Raw genomic sequence first — 21,493 nt, 5'->3', positions numbered from 1 at the left:
CCGCGCGGAAAAGAAGGCGGCAAAAACGTACTAATGCGCGAGAAAATAAGAAGAAGCAGCATATAATGACCTATGATAGAGTCCCAAAGGACCAGCAATATGGTATTGTGGGTATAGAATATGCAAATTTGTGAGAAGAACGAAAGAAATGAAAAAATAGAAGCAAGAAGAAGAATAAGAAGAGAAGACATAATGAGAGAGAAGAAAAGTTCAGGGTGCGCAAATACCGGTGGACAATATTTAGAATAGTTGACATAAAAAATAAGAGGATTATTATTAATGAGTCTCTCGGCACGATAGGGAAGGAGAACACATGAAACAATGGAATCAGAACATGATAGAGGGCAAATGGAGACAAGAATTACAAGAAATAATTTTTCTTTCCAAAACAAACAAGTTTTTTTTAAAATTTTGAACCTGGCCGAGAACCAACGAGTTTCTGCCCGTGGCTCGCTATGATTCTTAGAAGAAATTGCTCCAGAATGAATAGTTGGAAATGTTCCGAATGAATGTTTCTGAATTCTTGAAACATTGGGAGGGCTCAGGCTGCAATTTAAATGAGAAATGAGCCGTGGAACGAACTTTGAAGAATAGAATAGCCATGTTCATGTCTTTGTCTTCCTCTTCTTCTTTTCTGAGCTCCAACTCCAATTAGCCATTTGCCTCAACCTCAATCACGGGGGGGGGGGGTCTCGACTGCAGCTTTTCGAAAACTAATTGGTCCTCCCACACAACAAGACTAACGGGATAATATGGAGGAAATACGGAAAGGAAGAAAATGAAATAACTCAAAATTAGTGACGGGAGAAGTTGTTGGAGTACAGTTATTGAGACTTGGAGAAATACGGAATCGAATGAAAAGGAAATGAGTCAGAAATGAAAAAATCTTTGATTGCCAAGTACACATCACCCTGGTGAGTAATTCAATAAGTGTCTAAAGATTCAAATTAGTTTTCTAGGAGAGTACAGTTACTCTGTTCAGATGCATTTGTTGAGATTGTTGAAATGGTTCGATTTAAAAACTAAATGCAGCATTTGAGTCCAAAAGAAATTTACTGAAACAAGATTACAGTAGGAATAAAAACTTCAATTTAAATTCACAAATGCCATGTGTTTTCAGAGATTTCAGATTCTTTTCCCTGTTCGTCAGTACTTTTCCCGCAGAACCCTCTTATTTATCTTTCAGAATTAAAATCTGACTGTCATCGAACTCTGCCCTCTCAAATTGTCAACCATTCCTATGTCATCATATTTTTTCCGTTTCCTTCTTTCCCCATTCCATTTTTTTTCATTCCCAATGGACAGTTCTAGCAAAATCTTTAGAAATAAGACGGTTTTAATGATTTTACCCAAACGATAAGGGAAGGAAAGACTGATGATAAGGTAGAATGAACTCATTTCATTCTTGAGAATTTTCTATGGAATTTACAGTTTTCTTTTCAGTTCACTCATTATTTTCTTGTTTCAGATGTTTGTTCGAACTTGGATTCTGCTCTTAGTATTTCCAGTTATAGTGAGTACGAATGGTAAGTAATTCGTTCCAAATCTAAGTAGTCCAGTTAATATTCAGAATGCTACGTGACTCCATGTACTCGTGACATCATTATTGTAGTTGATGGGTCAAGTTCCATGCAAACAAGTACATATGTTTCACAGGTATAAATCATACATATTTCAGTTTTCAAAGCTTTTTTTTTTAGGAAATCAACATGATCACAAAACTGACATATTCATGGACACTGGATGAATCTAAAGTGAGATTGGCTCTTGTTGGTGCTTACTTTGGCAATGAGTTCAATGGATTGGATTACTTCACTGATGGGTTGGCTTTCACTAATAATTTCTGACAAAATAGTTTTAAATACTTTGATTTCCAGTTCGCTTGTCGAAAAACGTCTTCAATCATTCCGTCTGGCAGCCATGCAATATGGACTTTTCAACGGAGATTTCAATACGTTCGTCTCATATTTTCTACCACTTCATTCTCTTTTTCTCCTTCCAGAACTGTTCGTTTTCTTGATGAGCGTTATGTTGGTCAACGAGCAAACTTTGGTCCCAGAATAAATGTTCAAAAGAGGGTTGTAATATTCACTTCACATAGTGGAGTTGATGATATTGCATCGACAAAAGACACTTTGCAACGATTCGGACAATTGGGATATGCAGTGACACTTGTTGGAATCGGAGTCAGTGAAAGTGTCTACAAGAGTACATATTATCATAAGGTACAGCTTCTGATTTATGTTTAGTATCTGAACTTCTTATTTTCAGTTCGTTTCTGTTCAATTATTTGAGTTAGGAGTAGTTGCTCAATCAATTATCGATTCAATCACCGAAGATGGAATTTGTTTCTTAGATCGTTAGTTTTTTATTGAGTTTCATCCCCATCAATTCGAGAAATTTCAGAAGGATGGACAACTCCAAAACCAGAAATCTGTACCACAAGTACTACAACAACTCGTGCTCCAACTACAACTACTAAAAAGACAGCAAGTGTCAAACCAGCAACCACACCAAAACCAGTTCCACCAACTCAACCACCGTTCCCTGTTGGAGATTATCAAGACTGTAGTTGTACGACACAATCTCTTTATGTAATTACAGACGGACGCTTCCTATTTTTAATATTCGATTTCAGATTGATATTGTGTTTGTTATTGATGTTTCGGAAGGAATGGGACTTGGCGGACTCATGATGGTCAAGGCTGAAATTAACACTTTGGTTGGTCAAATGTCATTGGATCCAAATATTCAGAAACATGTTCAAGTTGGATTGATCAAGTACAGTAACGAAGCAGAGGTAGTTTTACTTAGATTAGAAAGAATAACATTTTCAATGTTCAGATAGTGTTCAAACCATCGGACTACGATGATGAAGACGAATTCACAGAAGATTTATGGTCAGATCCACGTTTACAAGATGTTGATAAAGTGGATGAAGTGAACTTACATTTGGGACTGCAAAAAGCTGCAAAAATGATTGGTTCAATGAGGAGAGGAGTAAGGAAGGTTGTAGTGGTTTATGCAGCTAGTTACAAGTAAGTTGCCATTTAATGTTGAGCGTTCATCGGGAAAACTTCATTTTTAGTGATGAAGGAAATGACGATGCACGTCAAATTGCTGCAAATATTCGAGAATCTGGATATGAAATCATCACAGTTGCGTTTGTTGAGCCAGAATCTTCGAACTTGGTGATGAAAATCGGAGAAATCGCAAGTCCCCGAATGAATTTCACTTCTTTCCGAGACGATTTGCTGGTTGAAGAAATGGAAGATGCTTTTTGTCAGGTATGAAATGCAAAGTCTTCTTGGAAATTACAGTTATCCTAAAGTAACCGGTGTTTTCAGAAAAAAATCATAACTATTTCAGGTCAACTGTTATTGTCCAAACGGCTGGAAACAACTAGTTCTAGAGAACAGAAAATATGGAGAATGTTTTTTCCCGACTAAAATAGATGCCAGTTGGACAGCCACAAAGTTCGAATGTCCGATTCTTTCGAAAGATCATACTGGAAATGGGCATCTTGTCTATGTGAATTCTGCTCTCAAAAATCAATTCCTCAACGATTTTTACATGAATCATTGGGATCCGGAAAACCAAGAAAAGCCAAATTATGATATTGGGTACTATTACGATAAAACGACGAAGAAATTTATTTGGGTGAATGGAGTTACGAACAATCCATATTCTAACTGGGCAGAGGGATATCCGGATATTACGAAAGGAGAATGTGTTATGGCAAAACGAATGGATGGAACACAGAAGGATTTCAGATGGGTTTCAGTTAATTGTCAAACTGATTATGGAAGGTGAGGGATTGATTTAGATACTGAATATCATCTTCCATATTAACAACTAATTATTTTCAGAGGACTTTGTCAGGAAGCAGCATGTGATTCTGATTTCTATTGCCCTCCAGAGTATAATTAATGGTTTAATTCGTGTGACTTCATTACAAAAATGGATATGTGTTCCAAAATAAATGCATTCTTTTTCTTTTTTTCTGTTACAGGTTAGAGTGGGAAGTGTAAAAACTAGTTTTTGCGCAGTGGTTTATTTTCGATATTCACGAGTGAATATGAATGAAATATATTATGAATCAGAGACGGATGACGCACTCATTCAGCAGTCAAAGTTATTTGAAACTTTTTTGAAGAGAAGAGAGTTTTTATTGATTTTGTTCCGTATTCATTCTTTTATTTTGATTCATAAAGTACACTTCTAGACAAACTGGAACCGTCGCATGTTTTCACTGCAATTATTTCTGTTGTTTACTATTTTTATATCTATTATGTCACCTTTAAGTTCATATTCTGAGGTTCAGAATGTATCGACGACGAATTCTTCAAATGAATGAAAAAGAGTTGAGAGCACTGACTGCAATCGTGCTTCCTGGAAGGAAAGGAGACGAACTGAGACTTGGAGAAATGCAGGAAATGTGTATCAAATGGTAATATTTTATTCAGATCTTATTCCTTTATAAGTTTCCTCATCGTATTCTAAAGCTTTCAGGTTATTCTCCAACGGACTCTCCATAAACCACGTATTTGAAATCCACGAAGACGACGATGAAGGTGTATTCTGTGTCATGAGAAACACGGAAGCTTGTTGGTGCTGTCCAAAACGTAAGTTAAAATTTCTAAATTTTTATTATATTATCTTTGTTTTTAGCGTCTGAATCAGGAACTCTGACTGATTTCGATCGAGGTCCAATAGGTGATAATTTCAAAAGAACTCCTTCACCTGCAAGAAAACCAAAAATAGAAGACACCGAGAAGGAACCGAGGGTGAAGTTTGAACTGCCATCTCCGCCATCTTCTGATAATTCTCCAGTTGTTAAATTCTCAAAACCATCAGTTCCAACTAACAAAATTGCGCCGATAACAGTTCAACCAACAGTCATTTCGATTCCGGATAAAATGAAAGAAGAAAAAGAGAAAGAACAATCGACATGTGCATACTGTAGAAGGGAATGTGGACTATGTATTGTTACTTTATGTTCCCAGTTCTAATATCTTTTTACTCTATTCTCATGTGTTTTTAATTTTTCGTATCTTGAAAAACCTTTCTACGAATCATGACTTTTTCCCATGAAAATCCACCAATTTCTGAACCAGTTTTCAGTGAACTTCGAAATCGAATCTTTCCTCGTAAGATGTACGTTTCTCCAATCTCACTTAGTGTCAGCAATAATTCTTTCGGTATTTTTCAACATTCAAATTCTTGGTATTCTCAAAAACAGTGATAGTTAGTCTAACATAGCTCCATATTGAATGTCAGGATTGGGTGGATAATCTGATAAGACATAACCAAGGAATGGAAACAAATGTCAAATGTTAGACGTCTTTAAATTGTTTTGTTGAAGTACATACATTGCTCTGGAAACTTGTCTGAAACTGTGTTGTGTTAGTGTGTCAATTGTAAAAAGCGTTATGAAAAACCCGCAAACGAATTTCATTGAAGTTTAGTTAGATCTTCGAGACTGAAAATACTAAAAAAATGAAAATGATTGCTGTTCTGAAAAACGAGTAATGGAAAGAAGCTTTACAGGGCTCAACTTGAATAACAGAAGAATGATAGATTTGCCAGAGATTTCTATTCTGAATACACACTGCTCCACCGCCACGTTTTAATTGAGATTTCTGAAACAATGAAATAATATTTGAGAATAGACTGGATCCCATACCTGTCTATTCATATCTCCGAAACAGACAATCGGATTCGTCTGAGAATTAGAAACCGCCCACTTCGAATGATCCTTCGAGCTGGCAAAATTCAGTCCAGTGACACGCATTTCAGTGACGTCATGAGTCTGTTACAACAGATAATTATACCTTTAGACCTACTTGGATTTATTGATACCTGACTAGAATCTGTACAAGTTGTATGCAAATCATCACCACTCCCATTCAACCAACTCTCAACAGCAAGTGTCACTTTGTTTTGTTTTGAGATCAAGTCATTCCAAATGTCTGAATCAGTTTAATAAACTTTAGGCATCTAAATCCCTTCACCTCCATCAAACTTCTTATGTTTCGCATAAGCCATCAATGTCACTCCTTGAACCGTTTTAATTGGTTTCGAAATCCAAAACTGAGTAGCTGAGCGTGGTAAACTTTGTTTAGCTTGCACATTTTTGAGTGTTGGGAACCGTGTTCCAAACTTATCCGGAAGGTTTATTACGTATGGAGTTGCCTGAAATACAGTACTTGACGGTCAGCACAAAACTTTTTTTAAACTTATGCTCAAAAACTGACAAAGTGCGATGGAGCATGGTTTTCTTCAAGAAAAATTAGTCAATTTTTTTATTCAAAATGCAATAATTATTATCCAAAAATTTCCCTAATTTCTAATGAACTCTTACTTGAATATATTTCCAATGTTCCGCAAGTTCTGCTAGATGCTGAACTTCCATAGAAGAACAGAAGAATGATTGTCCATATTTTTCTGCAGTACTTGGGTACGAGTAACTCTTGATTGGAGGAAAATTAGGAACACTGTGAATCAGCCAGAATCCAGTAGTTGAATCGAAAAGTGAGACACCTTTGGCATGACCTCGATAAGAATCAGCTTCTTTTATTGGGTCATCATCGCTATACATCAACAGAAAATTGCTTGATTTGTCTGCTGAATAAGCTTGAGAAATTGTGGCTCCCACAGCTACTTGCTCATCATTTATATCATTTCCTCGAGTCCAATCTGATGATTCTGAGTCAATATAGACAAACTCTTTTCCTGTTGTTCCGCTGCCGGAAAGTTTCGGAAGCTTGTATACAACGAACCTGAAGATTCTACTGATTTTATCAGAAAGAATAAACATATCTAGTTCAACTTTTGAACGCCATACAAAAGAAAAAGGTTGGAATCTAATAATGAATTTCTTTTTTCGAGAATCCATCTATTTTCTCAATTTTATTATCACTCACCAATCGACAGACTTTCCACGCATATTTTTGCATTGAATCTTTCCATTTACAGTTTTAAAGATCACAGTAATAATAAAAACGGTCAATATTTGTCGCATCATTCGCCTACTGAATTGTTTCTTCTCCCATCGTCGTCCCACTTTTCGCCTTTCTTCTTTAAAAAAAGGCAAAAAATTTCTTTTCTCTTACTCCCCTCTTCCTGTTACTGCCCCAAACAGCCGTGTTGTGACTCATCGATCAAAAATTCATTCCGTTCTAACTGTGGCCGTGGCCTGGTATTTTCCTCTACCAAGTACTCACGAGTTTCTACTGCTTTTCTTTCGGTTCCGTCGAAACTTGATTTTTCTGTTTTGAGAATTTGAAAATCAACCAATCAATTTGCAGAGAATGAGTAAATCGAGCAAAAAGTCGAAGCCGAAGTACACACTGGACAATATTCATCAAATTCCAGGTTTAATCGCTTACATGGTGTGCAAAGGAAATACAATTGTGAGTTTCTAAAGCGTCAAATATATCTCTAAAAGCAGTGAACGCCAATTTAGAATCTTCTGAGAACATTTTTCAGGTTCATAGCACGTTTCCTGAGACGGATAATCATCGTCAAATTGCCTATAATGCAATGCGAATGGCTACTCGAACGCAAGGAACCGAGCTCCGTGATTTGAAAGTGCACACAATTCAAGTTCAATACGACGATTTCCAAGTTGAACTCTTTCAAATCGGTGGATGTTTTTGTATCGTCAAAAAACGTGTAGATTCCGAATAAACTACTCACTTCCGTTAGTGCATTCCCCACCATTACCAAATCATCCACTTGTCTATCTGATGTATTTTTCTCGGTTCTGTTTCATGATTTTTATTTTCTAAAGATAACAAAAACAAAAGTTCTAGATAAAGCGTCTCTACTAAATAACAAAAAGAAAACAGTAAGAAAATGGTTATACATAATTCAGCGACGCTTCCAGATCCATTTAGCACGGGCACCTGGTTGATTTACTTTGCTTCTCTCATTTTTACGTGGGTCCAGAGTGAGTAGTCCAGCTGAAAGAGAAAAATTTGCGATGTTCTTGCGATATGTGGTATTTCTTACATAGCCTTAGTGATTCAGTTGATTCTGGATGTAAAGCAGCAACACATAAAGCAGCACCGTGACGAACAGCACGAGGTAACGCACTCATTCCTCCGCTTCGTCTTCTGAAAATACGAATTTCGGGTTAAGAACTTGTCATTCTTTTTACAATGGCTCTCTGTTTGGGGCTTCCGGAAGGCTATTCGAAATACAAGAAGTCGTTGCTGCTACGTCAAATCTTCCCAGTGTTTGACTGATGATCATTGGAGCAAGAAGAATTTCTCTGAAAACTTGAATATTTTAATTGTACCAGCCTGTCTGCTCCGCCTTCGGCGGTTCATCCAACTGGTCTCCCATCATTTTCGTGCCCACTACTTTTCAAATGTGCCCGCGTGGCCGAGAGGTCTAAAGCGGCGGTCGTTGTCCAAAGCACGCCAGTTCGGTTTTGCCCGTTGGCTCCGTTTCTCTTCTCTTTCCAAAACCGTTGCGGACAGCGCCTCAGACAGACCGGCAACGCCCAATTGTCTTTTACATATAAGAATGATTTGTCTTTTAACACACCTGGCTTGCAAATGTCTGAAATCATGCAGCTGAAGACCGTCAATATTATATTTCCCCTTTCCAGCATCGGTCACTCGGACTGTGGCACGCGTATCCTTACAGTGTGTTCTGAAAAAGTGCACGATTAAATTTGAACAAAAATAGGGTCCACAACTTACGTGACTTCAGCATATCTTTTGTTCGACTCTGCACAGATTTGAACTTCTGGAATAGCAGGTCCAAATAACTTTGAGCCAGTTGACGCAGTCATTGGTTCTCGGAACTCAGATAGAAATTTCTGCTCAATAGCTGACCCAGGGAGTGATGCAAGATGCTCGAAAGCAATGATAACTTGTCCGTAAAGCTCGTTTGAGAATTTCTCAGACAACTTTTTCTTCATTTTGTCGGCAGTAATCCATTGAGAACCGCTAAGATTTCTGAAAAAGTTTGAAGTAGAGTCTGTCCTGTCTATAACAATTTTTTTAAACATACGCCGGTTCCAGATCATTACGATTTACAGAACGACTTCCTACGTGTTCATCATAAAATTTCATAACTGATTGGGTTTTTACTCCGATTTCAGACATAAGTCCGTATATTTTTGGGTTCAGAGTGAAAAAACGAGTGCCTTCTGGCTTTCCTTCTTCGTCGAACGTGAATCGCTGAAACTTTGGAAGAATTTCATCTGGAGGTCGCATTACTGGGCGAGCGTTTGGATCAGTGAGACCAGATGGGAACAAATATTGAATTGCCCTGAAAGATTTTGATTGCAATAGGAATAATAATCAAATGAAACCTGTCAATGGCTTCTTGATCAAGTTCGTGAATATCAAGACTCATCATTTTTGCAAGGTGACGCCGCCCTGTCTCGAACTCTGTCCTGAAATTCGCAACTTTAATTCGTTCAAATCAAATTAATTGTACCTATGTTTCTCCATCATTGCTACGTGTTGTTGGCTGTTTTTCAGATAAGTTTCCAATGCTTTACCAATTTTTCGAACGGATGTATCGCTTTCTGATCTGTAAATTGATTGAAGGTTGTATTGGAATATCCAGTAATGCACTTACACAGAAGAAGGAGAAGCGATGCTCATCGATCTACATGTTCGTGAAAAAGCTATTCGGAGCATCTGGAATTCTTTTATACAATTATTAAATTTTTATACAACTTAGACACAAAGGAGGAAGATTGACCGAACCGAAATAAATGGAGAAAAAATAAATTTTGTGGCGCTTCGGAAGAGCGCGTTTACATTAGGCCATGGCAAAAATAAAAGAAAATATTATGTTGTGGTTTTGTAGTCATAATTGAGTTCATGTGTTAACACATATGTTCAAAATATACTGAAATTGGTTTTATTGGAATTATCATTTAGAAAATCTGTAATTGTCTAATTTCAAATTTGGCATAAATGTACTTTCAAACAATGCAAAAAGCGGTTCTAAAATCTGATATTTTTGATGGATCTATACAAATATCATTATGAAGGTATTTAGGAATAACTAAATAAAACGAAAAAAATCAATATTTCTTAGACAAAAAATGTGAATGACGACTTCAGATTATTCAAACAGCAGTTTCAGAAGTGCTCGATGTGCTTGATGGTTCTACTTCTTGGTCGCTTTCGCTTGAAAGTTCCTCTTCACTGTTCACTCTATCGTAGTAATCGGAACCGAAAATAGCAAGGAGAGTTGGCATATACACAACTCCATGGATTATAGAAACGATTCCTATTCCGAAAAGTTGGTTACAGAAGTATGTGATTAGGACACGAGAATCGGCGAACAATAGGCAACCAGCTGTGAGCATAATCGCTGGGAAAATTCCAGAGAGTGTCTGAAAGAAAACATTTTAGGATTTTCGGGAAACTCTGACTATTACAGTTGCTCCATTGTTAACTAAGGCATCCACTGCTCTCTCTTCACTTTTGTCCTTTTTCGAATTGTAGAATCCATGGAGTATCTGACTGAAAAACTCTACGGCTATGCCGAGAGACTGAAAAATGTATAGTTTGGAGGTTTTTAAAAAGAAAATATCAGTACCATCGTCATGTTGATAGCAGAAACGACGTTCAATGTGATCTCTTGAAGGTACATCCAGCCCATTAAGTGAAGATACGAAGAAAGAAGTACGAATACTGAAAGTAAAATGTTTTAAACTCATTAAACTCTCCACTGAACTACAAACGCACCACTGACAAAACTTCCAGCTAAATGAACTCTCAAAAACAGTGAAATTGTAACTAATTCCACAAAAAGAACAACAACAACCAGAGTAACAATTGTAGTTGTCAGAGAGTCGTATTGTTCATAATACGGGAAAAATGTACTGTAGACGAAAACACGTACTCCAGGCATATCCAAATTTTTTTCAATTTCGTCTGCGACCAATTTCGTGAATCGCCATGCATCTGTAAGAGAGTTTAATACCAGAATATTTCAATTTGACTAACTGTATAACTCATTTGAGTCAGAAATATTCAACTTTCTGAAGTATGTGGAGAAATAACTGGATTGAATACGACCATCAGAAGTCATGTTGAGAGCCGGTTTTGCTAGAACCAATCCTCCATGAGCACAGCTGACAGTTGGTTCAGTGTTAAGGAAATTATTGAGGTTACGGTAGAAATAAGCTTCAGCTGTCAATGACGATGTTCGTGGAGAGCAAGAAGAGCAATGGGTGGCATTGGTCGGATCACCTGAAAACAATTCAAATGTTTCTTCACATATCTTCCAGATCTTTTAATTATTTTTTTTCAATGTCTCACTCTCATTTTCCAGGTTTCTTTGTTTGAATCATTAAGCAGAACACAATACAATAAAATATGTGTTATCATCTGTTCAAATCTATTTGAATCCGATTTGCTTCCCGGTTACAACTAAAATGTTTCTCTTCTAACCACCGTAACTTTCAATTTCAATCCCTTCTTTTTTCTTTTTTCTTTCTTCAACCTCACAAACAGTTTAACACGGAAATAATGATTTTCAGTGATGAAAGAGAGGTGTAGGTGGATAATAGACAAAAAAGAGGAGACAAGTATAGTTATGCTGCAACAACCTTGTGCCGTTTACACCCCCTTTCCTCCCTCTTTTGATATTGAGACCGTTCTAAACGATCACTATAAAAGACGCCTACTACTTGCCCACACCTGAAGGACACAACCGTCTCTTACTTTCTTCTCATAAGCTGTCTTATCATGACGTCTTCTTCAACGATATCTGTTGTAAGCGCTATCAGTGGTGTGGCCGTTCTCGGCGCGCTTCTGACGGCTGCTTTCATTTTCAATGATATCAACAGATTCTACTATGAGACAATGGAAACTTTTGATGAGTTCAAGGTTAGTTTGAACGCTATTATTTTCTACACGTAGGTCTGTAGTAAAAGGAATATGATCTGAAGTTACATGTAGCACGTTATCAATTCGATAGTGTCTATTTATCACGTTTCAGATCAATGAGAAGAATGCCTGGGATAACATGGTAATGTCGACTCGCTCACCAAAGGAGATTCTTTTGGGTCGTGCCAGACGCCAAGCATCTCTTCCAGATTGCCAAGCTCTTGCAAAGAACTGCCCACCAGGACCACCAGGAGCACCAGGAGCTCCAGGAGCAGCTGGAGAACCAGGAGTCGACGGAGAAGCTGGAGCTCCAGGAATCAACGGAGTTTCTATCCAGTTCGCAGCCGCCGCTGGGGGATCTTGCATCCAATGCCCAGCAGGAGAAGCCGGACCAGCAGGAGCTCCAGGAGCACCAGGACCAGCAGGACCAGACGGACAACCAGGAGCCGATGGACAATTAGGTATCCCAGGAGCACCTGGACCACAGGGACCAGCTGGAGATGCCGGAGCACCAGGAGCACCAGGAGCCCCAGGAAATGATGGACAACCAGGAAAAGACGGACAAAGATCTACTGGAACTCCAGGAGTTGCTGGAGCTCCGGGACCACAGGGACCAGCTGGATCAGACGGACAGCCAGGAGCTGCAGGAGCCCCTGGAGCTCCAGGACCAGCTGGAGCACCGGGAGCCGATGGACAACCAGGATCCAATGGTCAACCAGGACCAGACGGAGAGCAAGGGCATGATGGTCAACCAGGAGCTGACGCAGCATACTGTCCATGTCCAGCAAGATCGTCTGTTCGCCAGTAAATACTCAAATGTTCTAACAATTGTACACCGATTTCTTTACATTCCACGTCTCAAATGTTCTTACCTCATAACTTATCCCATTTCAAAGTATAAACGCTAGTTGTAGAAGGCTGTTGTAAGCCTACATGTATGTGGGCAGGAAAATGGACTAAAGAAAAAAGAGAGCTGTAGTTCGATTATGCAATTTAATCTTTTTTGTCAGTTCCTTATCAGAGAAACCTCAAAAAAGAGAGACGTGGTATGAAAAGAAGCGGCACAGTGTTCAATGATCGCATGACTTGAAGTTAGAGCGGCTATGAAGAAAAGAAATGGGCGGTCAAGACAAGTAGGCTCAACACTAATATTTCTAATGAGAACATTCCGCACGAGTGACGAAAAAAGAAATGAGAAACAAACTGAACAAATGAATCTATCTATTAAACTTACAGAAATCTCTTCCATCTGTTTTACAGCATGATCCACGAGGATGCATAAATTGAAGATATGAATCCAACCAAATATACACTTCACCATTCAAGAAGTTTTCTTTCGGGTTTTCAGAGAAAGCCAACGTACGAATTTTATTCCCCATTGAGTTTTCATCACAACCAGCTTGTGAGCAAAACTTCTTCTGAAATTTGTTTTCTTATTGTTTGGAGAGAAGTTTCAGCTGAGAATCACTCACTTGTACTTGTGGTTCATGCCAGTTAATTAGTCCTTCAATGACAAAATAAACTGGAGGTCCGACATTCAAATTTTTGTTCATGTTTTGGAAGTGTTTCGTCAGGTAGCTTGTCTGAAAAATAATTTTTTCGAAAGTTCAAACGATTCACCTGAAACTAGAGTCTACCTTCGAGAAAGCCATAGTTTGATCGAAACCAAACTCAAGTTTACGAGTACAGTAAATTGAAGAAATGAAAGTGATTGTGAAGATAATCAAAACTACAATCCTATACGATTTGCTCAGGAGAAGAGGAGCAATAGCCAACTTAAACCAATCAACAGGACTACGGATTGTTCCTTCTGCTGCTTCGATCGAAAGTCTTGTTTTCGTGTGGTCTGAAAGCTCAAACCATGGCCAGATTTCACATCTTCCAGTCTGTAAAATGTAATTCTAGAAGTGGAACCGATAGCACGAGATACCATTTCTCTTCTAGCGTCATATTGGAATAGCGGAAGAATGACAAGAAAGTAAAAGGCTGTATCGAAAAGAATAGCCAATCCTGCATGTCTTGAGAACACTTCAACTGCTGGCATATTCACTGAAATATACGGTGGAACCCCTCCAGCCAAGAAGAAACAAGTGGAACAGATCAACGAATTAGTGAAAACAATTGGAATGCTTTTACGAATTGTAGCAGTTATTCGATTGTTCATTTCACGATCTGAAATGTCGGGTTGACCATAGCAGTGCCCATTCGTTTGGAAAGTTCGAACAGTATGAAAAATCCGATTGATTCCAATGAGTGAAATGACGAAGAATAGAACAACAATGGCATTATCAGTCGCATGTTGACCACAGAATGAGAAGACACCGATAGAACTGTAAACCATGAGAAAATTAGGATTGAGATCTGGAAATGTCCGAAATCACCACCAAACACTTATGCAGCTGATACAGACATTCGAGATTGAAATGAGTAGTTTCTGATGAACAAATGCAGAAAGAGGTGACCACTCTGGCCAATGATATATCCCGATCATTGTGGCAACCCAGAAAAGAACAGCAGCACAGGCTAGAACTGATACAAGCTTATCGGTTTCTACTGTTTCTTGAAGCTCTTTCTGGAATTTTTGATTTTCTAGAATGGGATGAAATTGGAATATTTCTCACCGTCACAGAAGATTCAGCCATGAAAGTGAAATCGCCGTGTTTCAATGTGTAATTTGACATTAAATTAAGGAATGCTGTCTCCCACAAAACAGATTTTTCCTCGTGGTCTTCTAGTACTATAGTTATCATTACTGTTCGAGCAGTAAAGTACTTAAACAGAGCAATAATTATTTTGAAATGAAACGAATATACCTTCTCGTTTCCAATACCAGTTTCATTGCTGCTTCCGAATATCAAAACTGGATCGATGGGTCCTCCGAAGTCTCCAAAACATGACATTTCTGAGTTGCTTATATATGGCGTCCGTGGGTTAAAAACACAAATTTTAAGATGATCCCAGTAATAAGTTCCATTATCATCATAGTCAAAATCCCAAGGGGTAGGGGCATTGAGAAATGTATTCCACTTGTTCTGAAAATGAAATTGAGCCAAATACAGTAACCTCATTCACCTGAAAGTAGTTTGTTGGACTCATTATAGCGCATCCATGTCTTTTTCCTAATGGTTTATAGCAGATGTCGTCCAAACGTATTTCAGTATTTTTATAATTAACGGTTATGTTTTGAATGTTTTCGATGAGCAGGAAAGTCTGAAAACAGAATTGAGACGTTTGAAAAGAAAGTTATGCATACTTCTTCAAAGAAATCTACATTATTGCACGCTGGCTCTTCTGATTGAGGCAATGTAATAAATATCTGTTCGATACGATGGGTTGGTCTGGAAATAGGAAGCGATGAAAGTTGAGTGAGATAGTTGGAGTCAAAAGTTGTTACCCGAATGTTTCAATGAATGTCTTCTGATTTCTCCTCGTTTCTCCGTCAGAAGCTGACACTTGATCAATTGAATGAGCCAAACTGTGGAATCTAATATTTCCAAAACAGCAAATACTAGCCACTAGAAGTCCAAACAGCACACATCTCAATGGATAATGAATGACAATCTGAAACATTTTCTCGATTTTTAGGAATTATTTTCACCTGACTTACATAAGCATATTTACCACAAAGATGTTCAAAGCGAAGTTCCAATCCTCCTGTTCCAAATTCAATATAGCATCCGTCTCTCTCCTTTGGATTTTGATGACAAGAATACTTGAGGAAAAATATGAAAATTGAGGTTAAAGTCAAACAACAGGACAACTTGAGAATCCACTCGAAATTGATTATTTGGTGTTCAAAAACGCGTTTTCCTCTCTGGAATAAGGAAGTTCGGGGTGAAACTGTTAAACTATACTTACTGGTTCAATGTTACTGAAATCCATAAGTTGATAAGAAACTAGAGGGCAATTGATGAGACCACATGCTGGTAAGTTCGGACCGGCTGATTTGTAACAAGGAGTCATTGGAATATTCATTGCTTTCTGAAAAATTCTTACTGAAAAAATGACTTATTTTGATTTCACCTTATCTGTAGTAAACTGGAAGTCAGTGTGCATCGGAATGTTGCTTTCGTTTTTTTTGGTTCCCATAAAACTATAAAAGTTTTCAAATGTAACTTTACTATACATTGACAGCCATGCCAGAGCCAGTGTATTACCAAACCACGTATTCTTGCACGATTCGAAAAGGCCTTCAGCGAAGTCTCGATTCACTCTCAACTGCATTTTTTCGACTTTTTGCTCAGGACCAGATGTTTCAATCACTTTCATAAATCTTGACTGTTCTGTGGAGCAAGTAAATTCACACCAAAGTTTCGAGAAGTTATCCAAACAACTTGGACACGAGCCAAGTAATGCCACAGCACTTTCGAGCCGATCACTCATTCCTCGCAATTGTAAATCAGTGCAGCACAATCGGACTTGGTTTTCGTCTCGTAATAAATGAGAGCAATGTTTTTCAAGAATATCAAACATTTTCTGATTTTTGGATCGAACGAAAGTGATTGGATGGATGCCTGAAAACAAATCAAGGTTGAGTGAAATGTGTTTTTTTGGAGATATCCAATAATGGGAGAATTGTTCAAAAATAAATCTGAACTCACTTGAATCATTGGTTTTGCATGGTGGGTCTTTGTTATTTCCCAGTGGATTACATTCCGTCATCACACAGTTCGAATAACATGCCACGATGTTCATAAGCAATAAATACACCGAAAGCATCCGCATTCCTGCTTGAATTCCAAAAATGAAAAATAAATACAAGAAAAAATTTGAAACGCACCGTGACCAATACGAGGATGAGCGAATAACACGAAACACGATGAAAGTGGAGCGAAAACTCTCGGAAAGAGAAAGAATTCAGAAACAGTTGACAACGTGGTCCACGTATTTTTCAAAGTTAGTGCTCCACGTGACCTATTTTTTCAATTCGGTGTTCACGTAACTATTTTTTCTGATACTGTTTCGAAGAAAAAGAAGAAAAGAAAGTGAAGAAAGAACGATATAAAATTGATTCGATTAAGTATGGTGCACACTTTCTAATACTTTCACTTTCTTTTCGAAGAATTGAGTTGAGAAGTGAGCAATAGTCTTCTTGTTTACAATAAAATGACACTGTTTTCGATCTGAAAGAATAAGAAAACGAAGAAAAAAAAGAAAAATGAAGAACATTTATAAAGTGAAAAGACGGAAAGTGAAGAAATACATTATATTCTATCTCTGCTTTTTCAGCCTCCTCTGTGCTTCATCGACCACTTGTCGAAGACCATCCGGATCGAGTTCATCAAGAAGAACCGATACAGCTGACATGATTTTTGTTAGACGTTGTTCTCTGGCTGGACTCATTGAACTCGCACGTTGTGTAGCGTTTGTTACTCTACGACGTGGCATACTTATACTTCTACCGTATGTCTGAACTTGGAAAATTATTATTAGTCGACTTTCCTGTTTTGTTGAAATTTTATCTAAAACTCACCGGTCGTTTCATTTCCATGACCATTCCTTCATGCATGCTTTGATACATTCTATGAGAAGCAGCTAGCGGCATTTGCACCATTACACGATCTTCTTCAAGGCTACAAAATCAAAATTTGAAAGAAGATTTCAAAAACACGTGTAGTGTGAAATATCAAACCGTACCTAAAATCATTCCAATCATCATCTCCGTCGGCAGAACTTGGTTCTTCTGCTAATGTTCCACACAGTGTTCCATACATAGATTGAGACATCAAATTATGTCTGGATCCTCTATGAGAAGTTGGTGCACTCTCTAAGTAATTATTATCATCAGTTATTGGCATTCCGGGAACTTCAACTGAAAATGATCTAGGCTGATATACGACTCTCTCTTCGTCAGATGCATCTCCAAAGTGTATAAGTTGTGGCTGAACAATTCTATCGACAACTGCGGGACCCACTGAAAAATAATTGAGATATATTTGTTTTTTTAGGAATAATACCATAAACAGATCTACTCATCAAATCAATACTATTAGATCGATTAGAACGGGTACTGTAGATCGAAGTGTGCATATCACATTCTGGAATACTGTCCTCTATTGTTTCTTGATGATCACTTTGAGTTACAGCTGAAAATAGTTTTCTATAAAGAAACATATTTAGAAAGATAATATTGGCACAGATGAACCAGTAGAAGGAAATCTGAGATGATGAAACCCATCTGTATCCTCTATTCTGTTCTCGTTTGAAAAAATGATTATCTTACGTTTATCATCAAGTTTAGTCAGATTTGGTAGTAGTCTGATAACTTTCCTTCGATATTCTGGTCCTCCTTCTCCGACACATGGATTCTCATCAATCCAAAGTGTTCGTAGATTTGGGAGATCTTTGAGATATTCCAATTCATCTAGAGATTCCAAACAGTTTTTACGAAGATACAGTTCTTTCAGATTCTTGCAGTGTTGAAGTGGTGAAAGGGATTTCACTTCATTCACACTGAAAATGAATAATTGAGTTTTCAGAGTCATAAAGTCTACAAAATAATCTTTCACCTTAAAGATAGAATTTCCAAAAGACCCATTTTCTCACATACTTGAATGTCATCAATACCACAACCCCTGAAACAATATACTCTTTTTCCTTGAAATATTGATTCTCTCACCATAAGTTAAGTTTTTTCACGTTTTCTAGTGAAGATTTTGTACGAATATAGACAGCGGACTCCGATAGCTTCACCATGTTTCGTCTGTCCTTACGGAAAAGATGAGTTGAGTAATTGAAAAAGAGACAAAGAATTAGATGGGTAGGAGGGAGCAGAGGGCTCGGAGAAGCTGAACCAACTGGTAGAAATGGAAGAAATGGAAATGGAGAAGGACCTTCTTTTGGAAACGGACGACGAGAAAATGGAAGCGGAGGAGTGGTGTTTGAAAGAGAAAAAGAGAAGAAAGAGATGGAGAATAAGAGGAAGACGCACACTTTGGAATGCACGAGAAACCAACTAGGAACAGAAAACGTCCGACAAAAAGAGCAACAAGTGCTCTTTTTTGAAGAATGATATATGGAATCAGATGATCATTCAAAAGTATTCAGATGAATGTCTAAGACTTATGAATATCCTTTTTCAAGGAGAAAACAAACTAGTTACTCTCTAGAGACAAGAAGCATAAGAAAGAAACAAAAAGGAATCAAGAAGTCATGTGTTCCGAGTTGTTTATTTTTAAAAAAGGAAAATCCCGAAAAGTCATTTTATTGTTTCTAAAATCAAAAAATCATGCAGAATCTCTCCAGTCAGGAAACTCCATTTTTAAATGTACTTCGGTCCCTTCAGCTGTCGTTTTCTCCAAAAGTAATTGACACGACTTCTGGATTAAACGAGCCAGATTGTGATGTTCGATGACTGGTTCTGAAATAAGTTAGAAGGTTTTACGATTGAGAAATATCTCAAAAATTACTTGGTTGCAGTGGAGTTTGTGGTGGTGATACTTCAGTTACGATTACAGTTTCCATATTCTTTTCTGTTGCAGAGAAAACATTCACTCGATTCTGAAAAGATGTTTTTCGAAACAATTTTATATTATGCAGGTCAATTTTTCGAAAACTAACAGGCTTCTTTTTAACATTCAGTAGTTCTGCTGAATACGGTTCATCTGATGCGTCCCATTCTGATTCTGTACAGTTTTGAAGTGCTTCTCCTGTCGAACTTGTCACTGAAGAAAAGCTAGACATGAGTTTATTATTCTTCGAATTCTCACCATTTTTTGAACTGTCAGATTTACTCGAACCGTCTTCCTTCTTATTGTCCATTTCGATTCGGAAATGATTTGAAATCTTTATCAGAACCGCAGTAGCACACGTTTTTTTCTGAAATTTTATATCCAACTCAAATGGAAACAAAAAAAAACGAATAAATAATTTTCATTTCTTTAAATTCCGAAATGACAGAGCAACAGCCGAAGAAGGAAGACAAGAGCACTGTAGAAAAAGAGGAAGAACTTCCGAAACCAAACATTCAGAAATCTATTCGACAACTACCCAAGATTGAAATAACGGATGATGGTTTTTCAAAAAAAAATTGTCAGAAAAATAACATTTTGTTTCAGAAAAAGGCGAGAAGCTCCCCGAATGCAGTGAAGGAGAATGGGACGCCAGTGATGAACCATTTTCCGCCGAACTTCTGAATGTTAAAAATGCACCGGTAATTTTTAAAGTTTTGATTTTTTAAATAATATTTCACAATGCAGAACAAAGTATCAGTGTTCAGTGGCCCATATCGTTCAAAAGAAACTGTAGAAACCATCAAAAAGTTGAAACCAGCTATTACTCAAACTGCCCCAACTGTTGATGACCGTCCGGACAAATTGGCTCAAATGATGAGCGAGATTTTCAGTGAAATAATCAATGGGAATGATCTCTCCAAAATCAAGGTTCTTAATTCATGTGGAATCACTATTTTACAATACATTACAAATTTACAGGTTACAATCAGTACAAAAATACCATAAGACAAGATAAAGCAGGGTGACCGAGAATGATGAGATCGACGAATAATACCAATTCTGCACGGGACAATTAAACTTTGAAATTTCGATTTGATAAATTGTGCTACGTAAATATGAAAACTATTATGTCAGTAGTAGGGTTCCCAGTTCGAGTCATCAGCAGGTCCAAGCACTCCAAGTACTAATAGAAATATGTCAACGATCCACCAAATCCCGAATCCTCCTAAAGTCATTAGCTTTCCAACTGCCATTGCTGAGTATCCGAGACAGAAACGATCGACAGCAACAACTCCGAGAAATATCGAGTAGAGAAGAGTTGTTAGGAAGTAGTGGCCAGTGTAGCTGAAAATTTCCAAATATTTGTTTATGTCGGAAATTCCATACTTGCGACGGATCGGGCCGATTCGAAAATTTTCACGGACCCGGGTTTCAGTACAAAAATATAAAAAATTTGCAAAAAAGGGAATATTCGTTTTCAAATTTCGATTAAATGCAAATGTACAGACGATTTTAGACTACCTTTGATGGGAAATACGAAGTAAATCATCATCAACTTACATTATACATGGTACAGATTTGGTGAAACCTCTTGGTCCTCGACACTCTATACATGGCAAAACTCGGCATTTAACCTCTGTGAACTCAATATCTTCTGCTCGATAACCACCCATCCGTTCACATTTTCCTTCTTTGTGAAAACTTTCATTTGTAGATTGTTGACCGGTTTGTCCTGGTCCGTTAAGAGGAACTGGATCTTCACATGCGATGAATTCCATACCGAGAAGATGACATTCCACAATAGGACCCAGTGGATTTGTAGAAGTGTAGTGGAAATCAGAGAGATCCTCGTCTTGTGGTGAATCGATGCACTTCTCGAAGTTTTCTTTTTTCGGATACTGTATTTTCAGTTATTCAGGATTCTAATTAGCCGTACCATCTCACCTCAAACTCAAATTCGAAGTCGCCTTTCCCGTATGTAACTTTCCCGATAAACAGTAAAAGTAACCAGGAAAACCATCGCATCTGTTGAAACAATTGATGTTTAACATTTCATTTGACTACATATTTCAAGTTCTCTAGTGAGAAGCCAATATATTCAAGTTGTGTATATTACGACACATCGAATAAATTTAGAAGGATTAGTTAAAAGAAACATTGTAAAGT

At 37.7% G+C, this 21,493-nt stretch overlaps 9 protein-coding genes across 9 annotated transcripts; 4 read left to right on the top strand and 5 right to left on the bottom strand.

The window, feature by feature from the left end:
• Window positions 1–1,468: 1,468 nt before the first annotated feature.
• GCK72_009795 (uncharacterized protein) lies at window positions 1,469–3,930 on the top strand (the record flags this gene model as incomplete). Its single annotated transcript, XM_003112827.2, has 12 exons — window positions 1,469–1,526; window positions 1,571–1,656; window positions 1,701–1,822; window positions 1,878–1,955; window positions 2,003–2,225; window positions 2,272–2,359; window positions 2,407–2,594; window positions 2,639–2,800; window positions 2,845–3,038; window positions 3,089–3,287; window positions 3,370–3,809; window positions 3,870–3,930. The coding sequence occupies 12 exons, from the start codon at window positions 1,469–1,471 to the stop codon at window positions 3,928–3,930; spliced, it is 1,899 nt and encodes a 632-aa protein (XP_003112875.2).
• Window positions 3,931–4,325: 395 nt separating this feature from the next.
• On the top strand, window positions 4,326–5,012 carry GCK72_009794 (uncharacterized protein; the record flags this gene model as incomplete). Its single annotated transcript, XM_003113024.2, has 3 exons — window positions 4,326–4,450; window positions 4,513–4,625; window positions 4,672–5,012. 3 exons carry the CDS (start codon window positions 4,326–4,328, stop codon window positions 5,010–5,012), a joined length of 579 nt encoding a protein of 192 aa, XP_003113072.2.
• A 456-nt stretch (window positions 5,013–5,468) lies between these two features.
• On the bottom strand, window positions 5,469–7,027 carry GCK72_009793 (uncharacterized protein; the record flags this gene model as incomplete). Its single annotated transcript, XM_053727535.1, has 6 exons — window positions 5,469–5,642; window positions 5,687–5,812; window positions 5,863–5,972; window positions 6,015–6,195; window positions 6,365–6,782; window positions 6,927–7,027. The coding sequence occupies 6 exons, from the start codon at window positions 7,025–7,027 to the stop codon at window positions 5,469–5,471; spliced, it is 1,110 nt and encodes a 369-aa protein (XP_053587112.1).
• A 286-nt stretch (window positions 7,028–7,313) lies between these two features.
• GCK72_009792 (uncharacterized protein) lies at window positions 7,314–7,692 on the top strand (the record flags this gene model as incomplete). The annotated part of the gene is made up of 2 exons (XM_003112992.1): window positions 7,314–7,415; window positions 7,492–7,692. 2 exons carry the CDS (start codon window positions 7,314–7,316, stop codon window positions 7,690–7,692), a joined length of 303 nt encoding a protein of 100 aa, XP_003113040.1.
• A 183-nt stretch (window positions 7,693–7,875) lies between these two features.
• GCK72_009791 (uncharacterized protein) lies at window positions 7,876–9,665 on the bottom strand (the record flags this gene model as incomplete). Its single annotated transcript, XM_003112895.2, has 9 exons — window positions 7,876–7,967; window positions 8,017–8,120; window positions 8,165–8,278; window positions 8,557–8,664; window positions 8,715–8,972; window positions 9,028–9,288; window positions 9,332–9,415; window positions 9,460–9,555; window positions 9,604–9,665. The coding sequence occupies 9 exons, from the start codon at window positions 9,663–9,665 to the stop codon at window positions 7,876–7,878; spliced, it is 1,179 nt and encodes a 392-aa protein (XP_003112943.2).
• A 7,419-nt stretch (window positions 9,666–17,084) lies between these two features.
• GCK72_009790 (uncharacterized protein) lies at window positions 17,085–18,569 on the bottom strand (the record flags this gene model as incomplete). The annotated part of the gene is made up of 7 exons (XM_003113017.2): window positions 17,085–17,282; window positions 17,347–17,446; window positions 17,511–17,787; window positions 17,831–17,959; window positions 18,097–18,326; window positions 18,383–18,448; window positions 18,493–18,569. 7 exons carry the CDS (start codon window positions 18,567–18,569, stop codon window positions 17,085–17,087), a joined length of 1,077 nt encoding a protein of 358 aa, XP_003113065.2.
• Window positions 18,570–19,099: 530 nt separating this feature from the next.
• GCK72_009789 (uncharacterized protein) lies at window positions 19,100–19,634 on the bottom strand (the record flags this gene model as incomplete). Its single annotated transcript, XM_053727534.1, has 4 exons — window positions 19,100–19,233; window positions 19,283–19,373; window positions 19,434–19,537; window positions 19,583–19,634. 4 exons carry the CDS (start codon window positions 19,632–19,634, stop codon window positions 19,100–19,102), a joined length of 381 nt encoding a protein of 126 aa, XP_053587111.1.
• Window positions 19,635–19,765: 131 nt separating this feature from the next.
• On the top strand, window positions 19,766–20,332 carry GCK72_009788 (uncharacterized protein; the record flags this gene model as incomplete). The annotated part of the gene is made up of 4 exons (XM_053727533.1): window positions 19,766–19,886; window positions 19,931–20,025; window positions 20,072–20,254; window positions 20,306–20,332. 4 exons carry the CDS (start codon window positions 19,766–19,768, stop codon window positions 20,330–20,332), a joined length of 426 nt encoding a protein of 141 aa, XP_053587110.1.
• Window positions 20,333–20,457: 125 nt separating this feature from the next.
• Window positions 20,458–21,352, bottom strand: GCK72_009787 (uncharacterized protein; the record flags this gene model as incomplete). Its single annotated transcript, XM_003112925.2, has 3 exons — window positions 20,458–20,671; window positions 20,888–21,225; window positions 21,272–21,352. 3 exons carry the CDS (start codon window positions 21,350–21,352, stop codon window positions 20,458–20,460), a joined length of 633 nt encoding a protein of 210 aa, XP_003112973.2.
• Between the last annotated feature and the right edge of the window lie 141 nt (window positions 21,353–21,493).

Source organism: Caenorhabditis remanei, chromosome III (genome assembly GCF_010183535.1).
Source record: "Caenorhabditis remanei strain PX506 chromosome III, whole genome shotgun sequence".
In the NCBI taxonomy this organism is placed as follows: Eukaryota; Metazoa; Nematoda; class Chromadorea; order Rhabditida; family Rhabditidae; genus Caenorhabditis; species Caenorhabditis remanei.
Note: the sequence above shows the minus strand (reverse complement) of the source record. Positions and strands in the feature narration are given on the sequence as shown.